Here is a 13,457-nt window from a genome sequence, read left to right as displayed (position 1 = left end):
TGCTCAGTTTGGATTTTTCAGATCCAAGTTCACCTTCATCTCCTCATTGCTAAGCTTGAGGGTGCATATTTTAACACACTCACAGTCAGTGGTCCTATCTACAAAAACTGTACGATATAGAAATAAAAAGAAGTTTCAATCTATGAAACTTCTTCGCGATGGTTCTTCTCATCATCCGATACTAATCAATGTTTCGAATTGTAATGTATATATGATATATAGTTTAATTAGCTATGTTCTAACTAGTTTGTATCTTGTATTATATCCACCTACAAGCACTTGAATACTGTTGTTTCAAAGTAGTATAGGAAATCATCGTAAACTCATTGGTATTCTAAGGAAGAAGGGCTTATATGTGTCCATATTAAAGAATCACAGAGATTCTTTCTCGGATCTTGATGGCAGAGATTATGTTATGGCACGATTATATCTAGCCTTAACCTGACAACTTAACTTATCCACTAAATCTAACCTTAAAAATATTTGATATTCTTTTTAGATTTGACGATAAAGATTTCTTTATGGTCCTATTAGATTCAACCTTAAGAACATAATCGCGCCGGAGCCGTATGCCTCGAATAACCCAAAAAGTGGAAGAAACTAAACTTTATGTTGGCGTAATTACGAACCCTAAAAGTACTAGTAGAAACTAAACCCACTTTATCTCACCATGCCGGGCTTATGTCCCCCGGCTAACCTAAAACTACTAAAGGTTGATCTTGGCCTAGGCCGAGCTGATATCTAGTATCACTAAAATAAACTACCATAAGACAGAGATTGATAGTTTCCGATTTTCAGTAGTTTATGATAGCTAACGTCGTTATAACACCATATTGAAACATTGTTAACAATACCAATTACCCGAATTCGAAATTCGTAGAGGCATCAAACTCTTTATTGATATGAAAGAAAGAATAAAAAATTACGATAAATTTGAAGAATTCTTTAACCATTCCAAACTGTTCACGCGTCAAATTCTTTATCGATACCCAAAAAATAAAAAGTTACAATAACTATAAAGTTTCTTTAGTTACAAAATTAGTGAACCAAAATGCCAAGCTGTAAACGTGGATGGATGGCATGTGAAAGCGAACGATAGCATATTGCAGTGAAAGGGAAGTGTAATCAGTTTGGAGAAGGAGAAGGAGAAGGAGATGATACCTTCTCTTATTCCAAAGAGTAACCAAGTGTGTGAACAACACGTACGAGTAACCTGTCACTACTCTCCTAGCCATGTGTTTTTCCATGCGAGTCTTTCCCATTTATCACGACCCATTTACTTCGCTGACGGCTGATCCTTAAAACACAAAAAAAACAAAATGAAAATAAATATGGAAGTCGCGATATTTCATCAGCCCCCTGTATCAGAAACTCCACGGCCGAACACACTAGAGTTACATTTTAGTATCTTGTTCGCATGGACATGTTATATTTTTATGGAAAATGTACGAAACAGTCCTAGAATTAGGACCCGATTCACAAAAACATCCTACTGTTACAAACTATTAACAAAATGATCAGGGCCATCTCAACCTATTTTGAGGCTCGGGGCGATTTTTCCAGAGTGGGCCTTTTTCGCCTTTTTCTTTAAAGTATATGGGCACAAATGATAAATGATAGATGAATAATTAATCAACGATTAAAGCAGTTGACCGAGTCAGTTATGCATGCATATATAAAAGCCTTATAAGAGTTCAAAAATGATCAAAATTTTATTTATAAAAATGTACAATGCTAGCTAACATCATTTTGGTCCATATTTTTGATCGTTTTTATTTTGATTTTTGCTAAAAAAAAAAAATATCACCAAAATAGTATACAAGTTGCAAAATAGGTTTTAAAAAATAATTTGGTTATTTTTTATAGCTTTTGAAGATTAACAAAATAAAAGATATACTTTCAACAGGTACATACTAAAGATTTAAAAAGCAATCTTCCATTCTCAAAGTTTTAATCGTTTATCATCCTTGATTTATATCTAGGAATAATGGTTGATTCGGTCATTTTTGTTTATTGGCATTATGAATGACTTACCATCTCATCTAGAAGGTCAATCCGGTCAAGATATGCTATAATGAATAAAGATTAGGTAGTTAATATTAAGGGGTATTTGAGTTTCCTCCCCTTTAAAGATAGCCAATTAGCGTTTCCTCCCCAAATAGATCGAAATTAGTGTTTCCTCTCCTAATAGATCGAAATTAGTGTTTCCTCCCATCGTTACTTTTTCCATCCAGAAGTCCGTTAGTTGAGTCAGCACTTGTCCACGTATGGAAGAAAAAAATTTTATTAGCAAACTACCTGAAATGCCCTCATCTTTTTCGATTAAAAGTCAGGGATAACAGCCTTCCGCACCACCTCCAAATTAAAACAAAAGTTAAGTTGGCAGCAAATCACCCCATCACCAATCGAACACGACCCAAACGAAATTCGAACCTAATCCAATCAATTGATGTGGGAATCGAAACCGAAGTGGCTGAAATTACTGATGATAATGGTGGTTCTTCTCATACTGATGGTGGTGGTGGATGTATTGGGAGATTTGGGGGTTTCCGGTGAGAATCGTTATGGAGAGAAAACATGAAACGAAATGGGGTATTGACTCAGAGATAGGTCTGAATTGTTGGTCCGAAACAAATTTGGGGATTTTTCATATGTCATCCAAAATTGGATTTAATGGTATTTGTTCTTGAGAATGGGAGGGCAGTTGACAGTGATGAATGGTTGGGTAGTATGGATGTGGTCGATTGAGGCAGTGGTGATCTTTTTATGCCCTAAAACAACAACAACGGTGGGATTTTAATTGGGGATTCTTGAGAGAGTGAAGGTTCAATCAATGGTGGTTATATTATTGTATACAGATAGACGAGAATGAAGATGGAATTGAGCTTCTGTTCGACTGAAGGTGCTATGTAAATATCCAACTGAGGTCGAATTCAGAATAACAAGATTCAAATGCTTGAGAAATGGGATCTTGTGAAATTATGGTTTTTGTTTACTGGTAGATTGAAGAAGTAAAAGTTTGAAATGGGTTTACAGAGATGGAGGTTGAAATGCATTACCAGATGGGTTGAATTTGGTGTTGTGCGACATTGAGAGTCAGGGAACGAAATGGAAATTGATGTCGGAAGAACTGATGCTAATGGTCTGGTTTATTTGAGCGAAGAAGATGAGGGTATTTAGGGGGAAAAAATTACTCGCGTATATTTTTGCCACCTGTATAGTCCTGCTGACTCAACTAATCGGATTCTGCATGGAAAAGGTAATGATGAGAGGAAACACTAATTTCGATCTATTTGGGGAGAAAACGCTAATTGGCTATCTTTAAAGGGGAGGAAACCAAAATACCCCTAATATTAATTCTTGCCTAAAATAATACATGTAAATCATGTCTAACTTACCAAATACACGTATCATTCCATATAACAACTTAGTGTGAGTTGTAACACACCCCATCGTCATGAAATTGAATAATACTCCCCACTTTCTCCACCTAATTTGGTTTGTTATCCTATAGTTTTGTGTTTCTTTTCTACAAAATAGTAATCACATAACGATTTTGCACTTTTTTGGGCCCCTCAAAAATTTAGGCCTAGGGCGATCGACTATCTCGTCCTAGACCAAAGACGACCCTGAAAATGATCATATTTCCATTAAAAGAAAGTTAAGTGGTGACTCACAGTTAAATATGTTAATGAAATTATTTATGTGTCCGTCATATTCATCCCTCCATACACAATATTAATTTTTGCTTGTTGTGATTTTTTTGACGGTGGTGGTGGTGCCGCTTACATATCGTTACACCGCATTCAGGATCGTAAAACCGCATTCAGGTTCGTTACACCGCATTCATGATCGTTACACCGCATTCACCCAAAGGGTTCACCGCTTCCATTTCGGGATTTAGCAGAGATTCTTAAGCTTCCACCACCACCACCACCACCGCTTCATCACCACCACTTCAACCAATTAGTTAACTAGGAAGGGTATTCTGAGAGAGGGTATTTTCGGAAAAGATAACACCGTTTTATTCAAAAGTGTTAAATCGGATGGAAAAGGACCATTTAGTAAATGAATTACAAAAGTATGATCATTTTGTGACCGAATTACAAAAAGTATGACCATTTTGTATTTGGCATATTTTTATTTTATTTTTGTTAAATCTAATAAAGAGAAATTGGGTCAATTGCCTAAATATTTTTAAAATATGGTTCTAATGTACGAGTAAAAATTAGTATAGGTGAAATGAACACCAAAAAAATAGCAAGAATGAATCTGGATTTATCCTGGCTTAAACTTTAAAAAATAGTGAGGATGAAACTGGATGCATCCTGATGTAAATTAAAAATAAGAAAAAATATTTGAAAATGGCTAGGATGAAACTGTTTACATCCTGGCAGTTTTTACATTCTCGTCCATCTAAACAATATCAAAATTTACATGTCTTTTTCATCCAGGAATTATCGTTATTGGATTAATTGACCAATTTTGTGTTTAATAAAATTCCTTGGATACAAAGTGCCGATATGTCACGTTGAAGAGTAAGTTAAAACTAATAAGTTAATTAACTCAGATGTAGCTTCTCATTTTTCAAGTGGTTTTCATTATTTTCTGGAAACATATTTCCAATTAGTATTAGAGGATTTCCATCACCTTTTTGAAGTTAAAGAGTTTGGACAACTGATAATCGTCTCTTGGAGATAAGAGAAGGAAAACCAAACTTTAGCGCAAATGAACTACTAGTATTGGTTTACAGGTTTGTATCCATGATCCATCTGACTACTAGTATTGTTGTCTAGACAAATAGACCTTACCAATTTAATAAAGTGGTCGCAATGAAACATCGCAAACTCCTCTGAGTCCTCTCCGTATGGTCCCAAACATGGATCATTATCAAGGATTTTTTTTTTTTTTTTTGCATCAATAAGATAATAAAATTTAATTAGACATCACTCAGCCCACGTTATTAGGAACTTTCGCTTGTTTTTTTTTTTGCATGCTAAACGTACTAATCAGTACGTATTAGTTGTTTTCTCATAGGGTATCTATATTAAGATTTCCTGCATCATCAATATATTACGGCATTATTAATTGTCCTCATCAAATCTCAACCCCGTTATATTGCACAAAATTGGTTAAAAAGACCAAAACCAATAATTCTTAGGTGAAAAAGACTTGTACATTTTGATACTGTTTAAATGAACAAAAATTAAAAAGATACTGTTCAAATAGACAAAAATATAAAAATAGCCAGGATGTAACCAATTTCATCCTACCCATTTTCAAATATTTTTTTCTTATTTTTAATTTATATCAGGATGCATCCAGTTTCATCCTTGCTATTTTTTAAGTTTAAGCCGCGATGAATCCAGTTTCATCCTTGTTTTTTTTTGTCCATTTCACCCATATTATTTTTTACTCGTCCATTTGAACCATGTTTTAAAATTTTTTGAACAAATGACCCATTTTCCGATTATATTGTACACCACCACTCTGGTTGTCCACTAACAAAATCCTAATGGAAGGAGCCAGTTGGCATTTCAGCTTCATTCAGATTACAGAGATTTCCTGATTGATATAAATTACGGATACAAGTTTTGGTAAACAACTATCACCAATAGTTTTTATTTCACTGGAAAAGAAATCTGTAAGTTGTCGAGATCATCTTCTATAATATACCTAATTTAAGGTGTTGGTAATATTTTGTTCGTGCGTTGCTCGAAATTTTTTGATGTACCAATATCACAACTAGCTATTAAACATATTTATAGTATTAGTTATTATGATATTTGTTAAATCACTTGTTAAGAAAAATAAATAATATATATTTAAATGAAGTGAATTAATTAAATGTTTTCATATTTCCAAATATTTTATTGTGATGTTACTGGATCAAATAATATTCATATAATGCACGGGCAAAACATTTGTCACCTCAACACATGGGATATATTATAATTATTCACCCGAGCTAATTACAACCGCAGGGGTTGATCTAAACAAGTCACGAAACAAAAGTACTTGAGCTGTGGAGAATTCAGATTTTAGCAGTTAAAGATCAAACAAATGGAATAAAAAATTTGTGGGGTTTTGTTGTTTAAGGTCTGTGCAAAATATCTTACATCATCCAATGTAATAGCAGAATATTTTTGGGATCTTAGACATTTCATTTCACTGTATATATATATATATTTTTTTGTTTTTTTTATTAAGTAAGGAACCTTTTCATTAATGAAAATTCGAGGTTATAATGAGTTTAAGATCAAAAATAAGAGAATACAAAGTAACAAGAACATACCGTAAAAGTACAATACCGAGAAATCCGACAAGAGAAAGAGAAGGATTATCAGACAAATACAAGTATGAATAAGATCCGATTAAATCGGAAGAAGGATGGTTTTTTCTCGGAATTAACTTCCAACCATTTAGTTTGATTTTCTTCTATAAAAAGATGTGCTCCCAAAGTAGGAGTGATTTGCTCAAATCTCTTGTAACTAGTGAGGAAGCTTCCGTCATCAAAAAGATCACCTATGGAGATTCCGTCGCCGGATAAGTTGATGATAAAGATTCCGATAAAGATTCCGTTGCCGGAGACAATCAAGATAAAGATTTCGTCGTTGGGGAGCATGGAGAGCATCACTATTGATCTTAAAACCCAACCCAATAACCAAGAATCGTCATTAAAGCGAAGATAAACCTCAAAAGGGTAGATAAAACCACCATAATGGTGTAGATAAATAAGAAACATGATAAAAGCTACACTAAACTACTAGCTAACTTAGAAAACAAGGAATAAAGAAGAAATCTGCTCAAATCTGAGTAGACAGGGGTTGTTCTTGATGGTTTTGTTGGAGAAGAAGTGAGAGAGAGAGGAGGAGAGAGAAAATACTCTCTAGGTCCTATATATGTATATATTAGGTAATCAAATTTCTTCGCTATAATTTGTAGCTACCTCAATATTTTATTTTATATTATAAAGAGTCTGGTTGTCGATGTGAGACGAGTGATATCAAAATCATTACATAAAGAAGACACAACACTTTGTGACAGACCAACGTGGGTTGTGGATCGAAGATTGGAGCTGCGTGATTGGCTCTGTGACTTCATTTCTTAGCCTATCCCTATAATTTTCCACGTTGCTGGATTCAAATATTAACTCCAGGTGCACATTGTCTTTCACTAGTTGTCAGGCCTGATCCACTCTAATTAGATACCCCAAGCACAAAGGATATCCCTAAAGTTAAGCAAACAAGATGAAAGTGCAAGGATCGGCAGTAAAAAATCACGGAACATCTAATCCACAAGCATTACAGATTTCCAGTAGTACCATAGACAAAGCAAAAGAGGGTGCATGATGTTTCGCCATGCATTTTCAGGGCAATTTCATGCCGATTTATGAGGCTACCAAACAAGAATTGACAAGACTGAATCTTTAATGTGAAAAATGAAGCTTTGAGGCAGACTTGAGACATTATCACAGAGTCGACCAAGAAATAAGATTCTACACTTCTCTGGACTCTCCAGATCATGAGATTAATTACATGAGAATAAAAGGGTTTGATGTAAGTGAATTTGTGTGGGTCATTGAGGCTATTGAGCAGAATAAACAAGATCCTTAAAACAGGAGAGGTACAGTAAGATGATGCTTCCATTTTTCTATATTTTCAGCAGTAGACTTGGAATCTAACATCAGAGATGCAAAAAATAAATTTAAAATTCTGTATGCAGACGAAATGAAACTTCTAAGATAATGAGAGGATAGATAGGCCGTAGGCGACATTGGTCCAAAAATGGAAAAGTGGGTCCTACTCACATGAGCAAATGAGATCTTACACACTTTCGCAGTAAAGCTCATCCCATCAGCTTGCACATGGTTGGTGATGGTGAGACTCACCATAACCACTGAGAAGTTAGAGAAATGTCCTCACTTTGTCGTCTTTGCAGTTGCTTGCATGCAATTTTCTGGAACCTAATCAAAATAACTGCTCTGACACTGCTGCGAAAAGCTTCTTTGAAACATAAAAATTATCATTTATCTGGGATCCATTCCTGCCTCATAATCAAGAACATAAAAACACAAGATAAACCCTTCATCTGGTGGAGCCCACCTGTGTGCTTTCAAGTGAAAATAGAGGCAAAAGATGGCAAACTTGGAACAAGGTTACAGTGGTATCACAAAGTTTCCGGGATTTGGCTGAGAAGCAAATTCGATTCAGTATCATCATCGTCTACATAACTTCTATCCGAAGACAGATTAGAACCAGATTCAGTCTCACCAGTTATCTTACCATTGTCCAGACAACCTATTTGTTTCATTACTTCAAACAAAACCTCCTTGTTTTCCAGGTCAGATTCTTCATCGCAGAGCGCAAGTAAAGTGGAAATATTTGCAGGCTTCGGCTTCCAGTGAACCGCTCCTTCAGCTGATACGGCTTCTTTCATACAAGTTAGAGCCTCAGAAATTTGCTGCTTCGCAATGTAACCTTCCGCAAGAATCTCCCAAGTGTTTGAGTTTACTTTACCTCCTACTTCAAATACATTTTCAAGAAAAGCCTCGGCTTCATCCAGCAATCCGTTCTTAACATACCAGCCCATGATAAGGTTACTAACTCTGGGATCATATGTTGACCTAGCAGAAAGCCATTCGTCAAAAATCCTTTTTGCTCCTTCAATGTCATCTAATCTCACTAGCGAAGCTATCATTGCATGGTATCCCAAGTTCCAAATGCTAGGGAAGTTTGATTTGTAAGCTTTCCATATTCGGTAAACCTCTTCTTTACTAGCCAAGCTACCGTAGAGGCTGAGGAGATAGTGATACGGGATCCGATCACGAGCTGTGATTCTACTCTCAACTTTCTTCAAACAATCTCTGGCTTTCTCAGTTAGCCCCATATTCATGTACATTGTAGCCATCGTGCTGTACGTAGTCCAGTTAGGGTAGATTGAACTATCGAGTTTCATCCGCTGAAGAACTTCTTCCATTTTCTCTACAGAACCCATAGATCCACATGTAGTTACCCAAATGTTGTACGAATATATATCCATTTTTATATTCTTCTCCAACATTTCTGTTATCATCTCAATGACTTTTTCGTATTCTTTGAGTTTCATATAAAGAGTCATCATCACGTTAAAAGGAAGTGAATGCATGGCGTAACCTTTGTCTCTCATATCAACAATTAAGGATTCAGCTTTCTCCTTCATTTTAGCTTGTACATAAGCATTGAGAAGAGCTCCATATGTGCGATTGTCCTTCGCAGTATCAGGGAGTTTCAAAAAGTATTCTTCGGCACTTAATACTCCATGGACTTTAGATATTAGATCCAATTGAATTGCAGTGTCACTGGTGGAAACTCGAAATCTATCTCCTTGTTCATGAATCCATTCGTATACCTGACGAAACGCAGTAAAAGAAACATCTTAGGATTGACAGGCCCTTAACGACATTGAACTTAAGAAGCTGCTGTTCTAACTTTCCTGTTGCAAAACAAACCAAAGGTAGGTAGCACTCATTTGATTGCCATCAGAACCGTAGTCCTGAATGACCAACACAGATGTACTTAGTACTTTGCTTTATAAATGAATTATCCTTTTTCTTTTTAAGGAATAAAAAACTAAATAAAAATCAGTCTAATTGTACAAACCATCCTTATCCCCATTTCATGAAATTCATCTAGTTAGTTGCTACTGGTTCAGGAAACAGTGGTGGACAATATATTACATTTCCTGGTTAATGTTCCACAGGCAGACTATGCATTTCATATTATTTTTAAAGAGTCATATATATACATACACCTTTCAGTAAAAACACACTGGAAGTACATTGGGTGATGAAAACTGAGAAGTTATTCTTCGAAAAAATAATTTGATGGTCATCAAAACAGGGAAACTTATGGAGAGTTTGGGGATCCCAAGGACGCTGAGTAAAAAATAAAACAAAACAGTAATATATAGCTAAGGTCTCAAACTCTGAATTATTACCAACTCCCTAGTCAACTGGAAAAACTAAGGTGTTCAATTTCAGAAACACTTAACTTATTCATTCTACCTGTCTGCTCTACTATGTGTCAAAGCAAAAACATCGGTCTCCTAATTGTTCCAGTTTCAAGACAACTAAGACTTGAACAGTTTAAAGAATTTTTGTAGCTCCATTTAAAATAGATGTATTATCACAAACTACAGCATATTCGAGAAACAAAATCACTTATATTGAAGGGGTAGTCTTGTTTCAATGAGTAGGGATCAAAAAGAGTAAGATATTTTACTTCAAGCCTAAATAACACACCCATACGCACGCCAAGCCTATAAAAGCTCAATTGTAGCTTCATACCCAAATAGAAAGCACACAACACCATGACCTTTTTTTATATTTGGAAATGCGGTTGAGCAAGCTTGACCGATAGAAATAGATTAAAGAAACCAACCACATTAACAGAGCAAAAACGTTTTATGATGGTTTCCAAAGGTAAACTTTTGCCTCAGGAAACGTAATAGGCATTTCAGTACAAAGTGCTAACGGGTGGTGTAGAAATTGATCCCTACCATTTGATGCTCAAGTTTCTTCCACATAGATTTGGTTGACTTTCTGTTGTGCTTGCACATGCTCGACTAGTTACTGGTGGCACAATTGGAATTTGATTTAAGGTGTATTCGTGAACCTTTTGATCTACAGTTTGGTATCAAACTCAAGTTACCAGATGGAAGAGTTCTCAATAAGGAGCCAGCTAAGATGCGGGAAGAACGGGCGGGAGGTTACAAAGGTTTAGACTCTCGTGATCCCAGTTTTCTCTTGTATTAGTTGCTGGTGGCATACTTCAGTGCTTCAGCTTAAGAAATTGCATACTTAAACTAAAGACAGCCAATCTGCAGCCAATCAAATGTGATCCACGAGGTAGTAAAGTCCTGGAACTGGAGCAAGCATCCTAGAAATGTGCGCTACCACCACAACCTAACTGGATCGGAGGATCCAAGATATCTACTGCCAAATACTGTATATGATCATCGAGCATTGCAGTATCAGATACTTAAGTCAAAGGTGCATACTGATTACAGGCAAGTCAGCACACATAGTTCACGAAGGTGAAACCATGATACATGCATAGAGCCCCTACACAAGACATGGTCTTGAACAGGTTCTATGAACCAACCAAAGTTTACAATTGAGCCCGACTTTAACTTCACAAACCCAGTTGTTTGGCAGTCTTAATATTCACAAAGGTAAAATTTAGTCTTCCCAAATTCTAAAGGTTTTAATCCATTATATAATTTAGTCTAAAGGTAAAATTTAGTCTTAATATTAACCATTTATATAATTTACATGGGCGAGTGAGAAGCTATAAACCAAATCCACGAGAAATCTGTTACTGTAGAAAGCTAATATACCAGAGCCATAATAACAAATACAGTTCTTTCTACAAAAGCCAAAAAAACATGACATCCCTTTTCTTCTTTTAAGTAATGGTTGAAGGATACAAGGTCCTTCTTTTACAGGTTTCATAGCTTCCCTATCTAGACTCTAGTATCATAACCATAATCAAACTAGTTAACCTACTGAGCTTATGTCCAATCAAACAACTATTAACATTGTAGCTAAAAGAAACACCAACTTTAATACTTATACACCTGCAGCTGTATACGTTGTGGGGTAACTTGAATTTGAGCTTATGTCTAATCTTATACTAACTACTAATGTTGTAGCTAATAAGCAACACCGACTTAACAACGCCTGCGACTATTTATGTTCCGATTTCACTTGAAGTTGGGTGTATCTTGTTCCTTACATTGGACTCTTTCTTACTTCCATTTTAGGCATCTAACACACTCATTATGCTGCTTCTAAAACCTTAACACGCCAAAAGCCGATTTCTAAGCACATACTACACCAGCAGAAAACACCAAGCCATATAGTATCATATCATCATCAATCCAAGGATATTACTTATGCTAATACTGTATTCCTAAAATCAATTAGATTAGAATTAACCTAAAAATCGAAAAAGCACAACGAGAAGAAATGAAGGGGGAAAAAATCAATTAGAGAGTTAGAAATGTACCCCGAGAGCAAGTGAAAATCTACGATACTTCCTCAATTCCTTGATAACACGAGAAAGTTCCCATTTAGTAAGTTTTTTCCCTTCTTCTTCCCATCGGTTCAAGACAGTAGAAGCACCACTAACAGAAGGATTTTCCATCATAGATATCTTTCTATACAAAGCACTCCATTTGCGTGGTGTGTTTTGACGTTCATAATCAACAGTACCATAATTATGAACTTTAGAAATAGATGATGATGATGACGATGATGATGAACAACAACTGATGATTGCATTTGTATGAAAATCAGTAGTTTTAAGAAGTAATGTTGGGTAAGAGAATGAAAATCCTTTAATTGGTGTTTGAGAGTAAAATGAAGTTGATGATGGAGTTTGAAGTGGAGATGTGATTGAGGATTGGAGGAACATCCTAAACAAGAATGGGACTGACGGGGAGAGTGAAGTGGTTTTCCAGGGTTTCAACGGTTCAAGAGATAAGTGTGTGTTTTGAGATATTTGGAACATCAAAATTACTTGAAAGTACCCTTGATTTGGACTCGGGAATCTTTGGATATTAGCCCCACTATTATCACTAAAGGACGCCAATTGCCTTGGGCTTGGTTTTCTCTTGCAAAATTTTGAACGATTTTTTTGGGCTGCTCATTCTTTTTGGGGAATGCTGTGTGATTAATCCATCTGGTAGAGAGAATGAAGGTTATTTTACTGGTAGCAAAAGATTAAGTGACTGGTTAATTTAAAAAATCCTGATGTAATTCAAAATAAATAAAAAATCTAAATCAGTTCTTCCTAAACCTTAATCGATTAATCGTCGTCGCATAAAAAAAAGACCATTCAATCTAAATTAGTTACGTTTTTTTGGTAAATCATGATAAACCCATCACCCATTTTGATGATTTCTTGTATTCTTGGCGTGAGGGGAAAAAACACTTAGACCTTGTTTGTTTGCAGCTGACTCAGCGTCTGGATCTGAGTCAATCCCAGATTCGTGTCGAGTCAGCAGTCAGACCGTTTGTTTTCTATTTTGAGTCAGATCTGACCCAATCCGATTTGGATCCATTTAAGTCAGGTAACAAAATACCCCTGACTCATGGGACCAAACCACTGACTCATATATTTTTGAGTCAGTTGAGTCAGGTCTGACCCAAAACAAACATATTGAGTCAGATCTGAATCACGTCAGGTGATTTCAGTCGGATCCAAACGACTCAGATGAGTCAGGAATAAACAAACATGGTGTTAATCTTTTTCGCGTTCGAAAAAAATTGAGGTTCGGCTAGGAAACCTTTTTCCGACCCATCAGAACCTCAATGTTGTTTTTTATTTGTGAAAAACTTATTTAGAGAAAGTGTAATGTTTCTTTCACATTATAGTGTAGTACTAGTATTTCCAAGTTTCAATTTAATCTAG

General features: G+C 35.7%; 1 protein-coding gene across 1 annotated transcript; it reads right to left on the bottom strand.

Annotated features, from left to right (window-relative positions):
* Positions 1-7,560: 7,560 nt before the first annotated feature.
* On the bottom strand, positions 7,561-12,516 carry LOC113297278 (pentatricopeptide repeat-containing protein At1g02150-like). The gene is made up of 2 exons (XM_026545712.1): positions 12,051-12,516; positions 7,561-9,390 (listed from the first exon to the last, which is right to left on the bottom strand). Exons 1-2 carry the CDS (start codon positions 12,456-12,458, stop codon positions 8,170-8,172), a joined length of 1,629 nt encoding a protein of 542 aa, XP_026401497.1. The 5' UTR covers positions 12,459-12,516; the 3' UTR covers positions 7,561-8,169.
* Between the last annotated feature and the right edge of the window lie 941 nt (positions 12,517-13,457).

Source organism: Papaver somniferum, chromosome 7 (genome assembly GCF_003573695.1).
Source record: "Papaver somniferum cultivar HN1 chromosome 7, ASM357369v1, whole genome shotgun sequence".
Taxonomy (NCBI): domain Eukaryota; kingdom Viridiplantae; phylum Streptophyta; class Magnoliopsida; order Ranunculales; family Papaveraceae; genus Papaver; species Papaver somniferum.
This window is presented reverse-complemented; position numbering and strand designations above follow the sequence as displayed.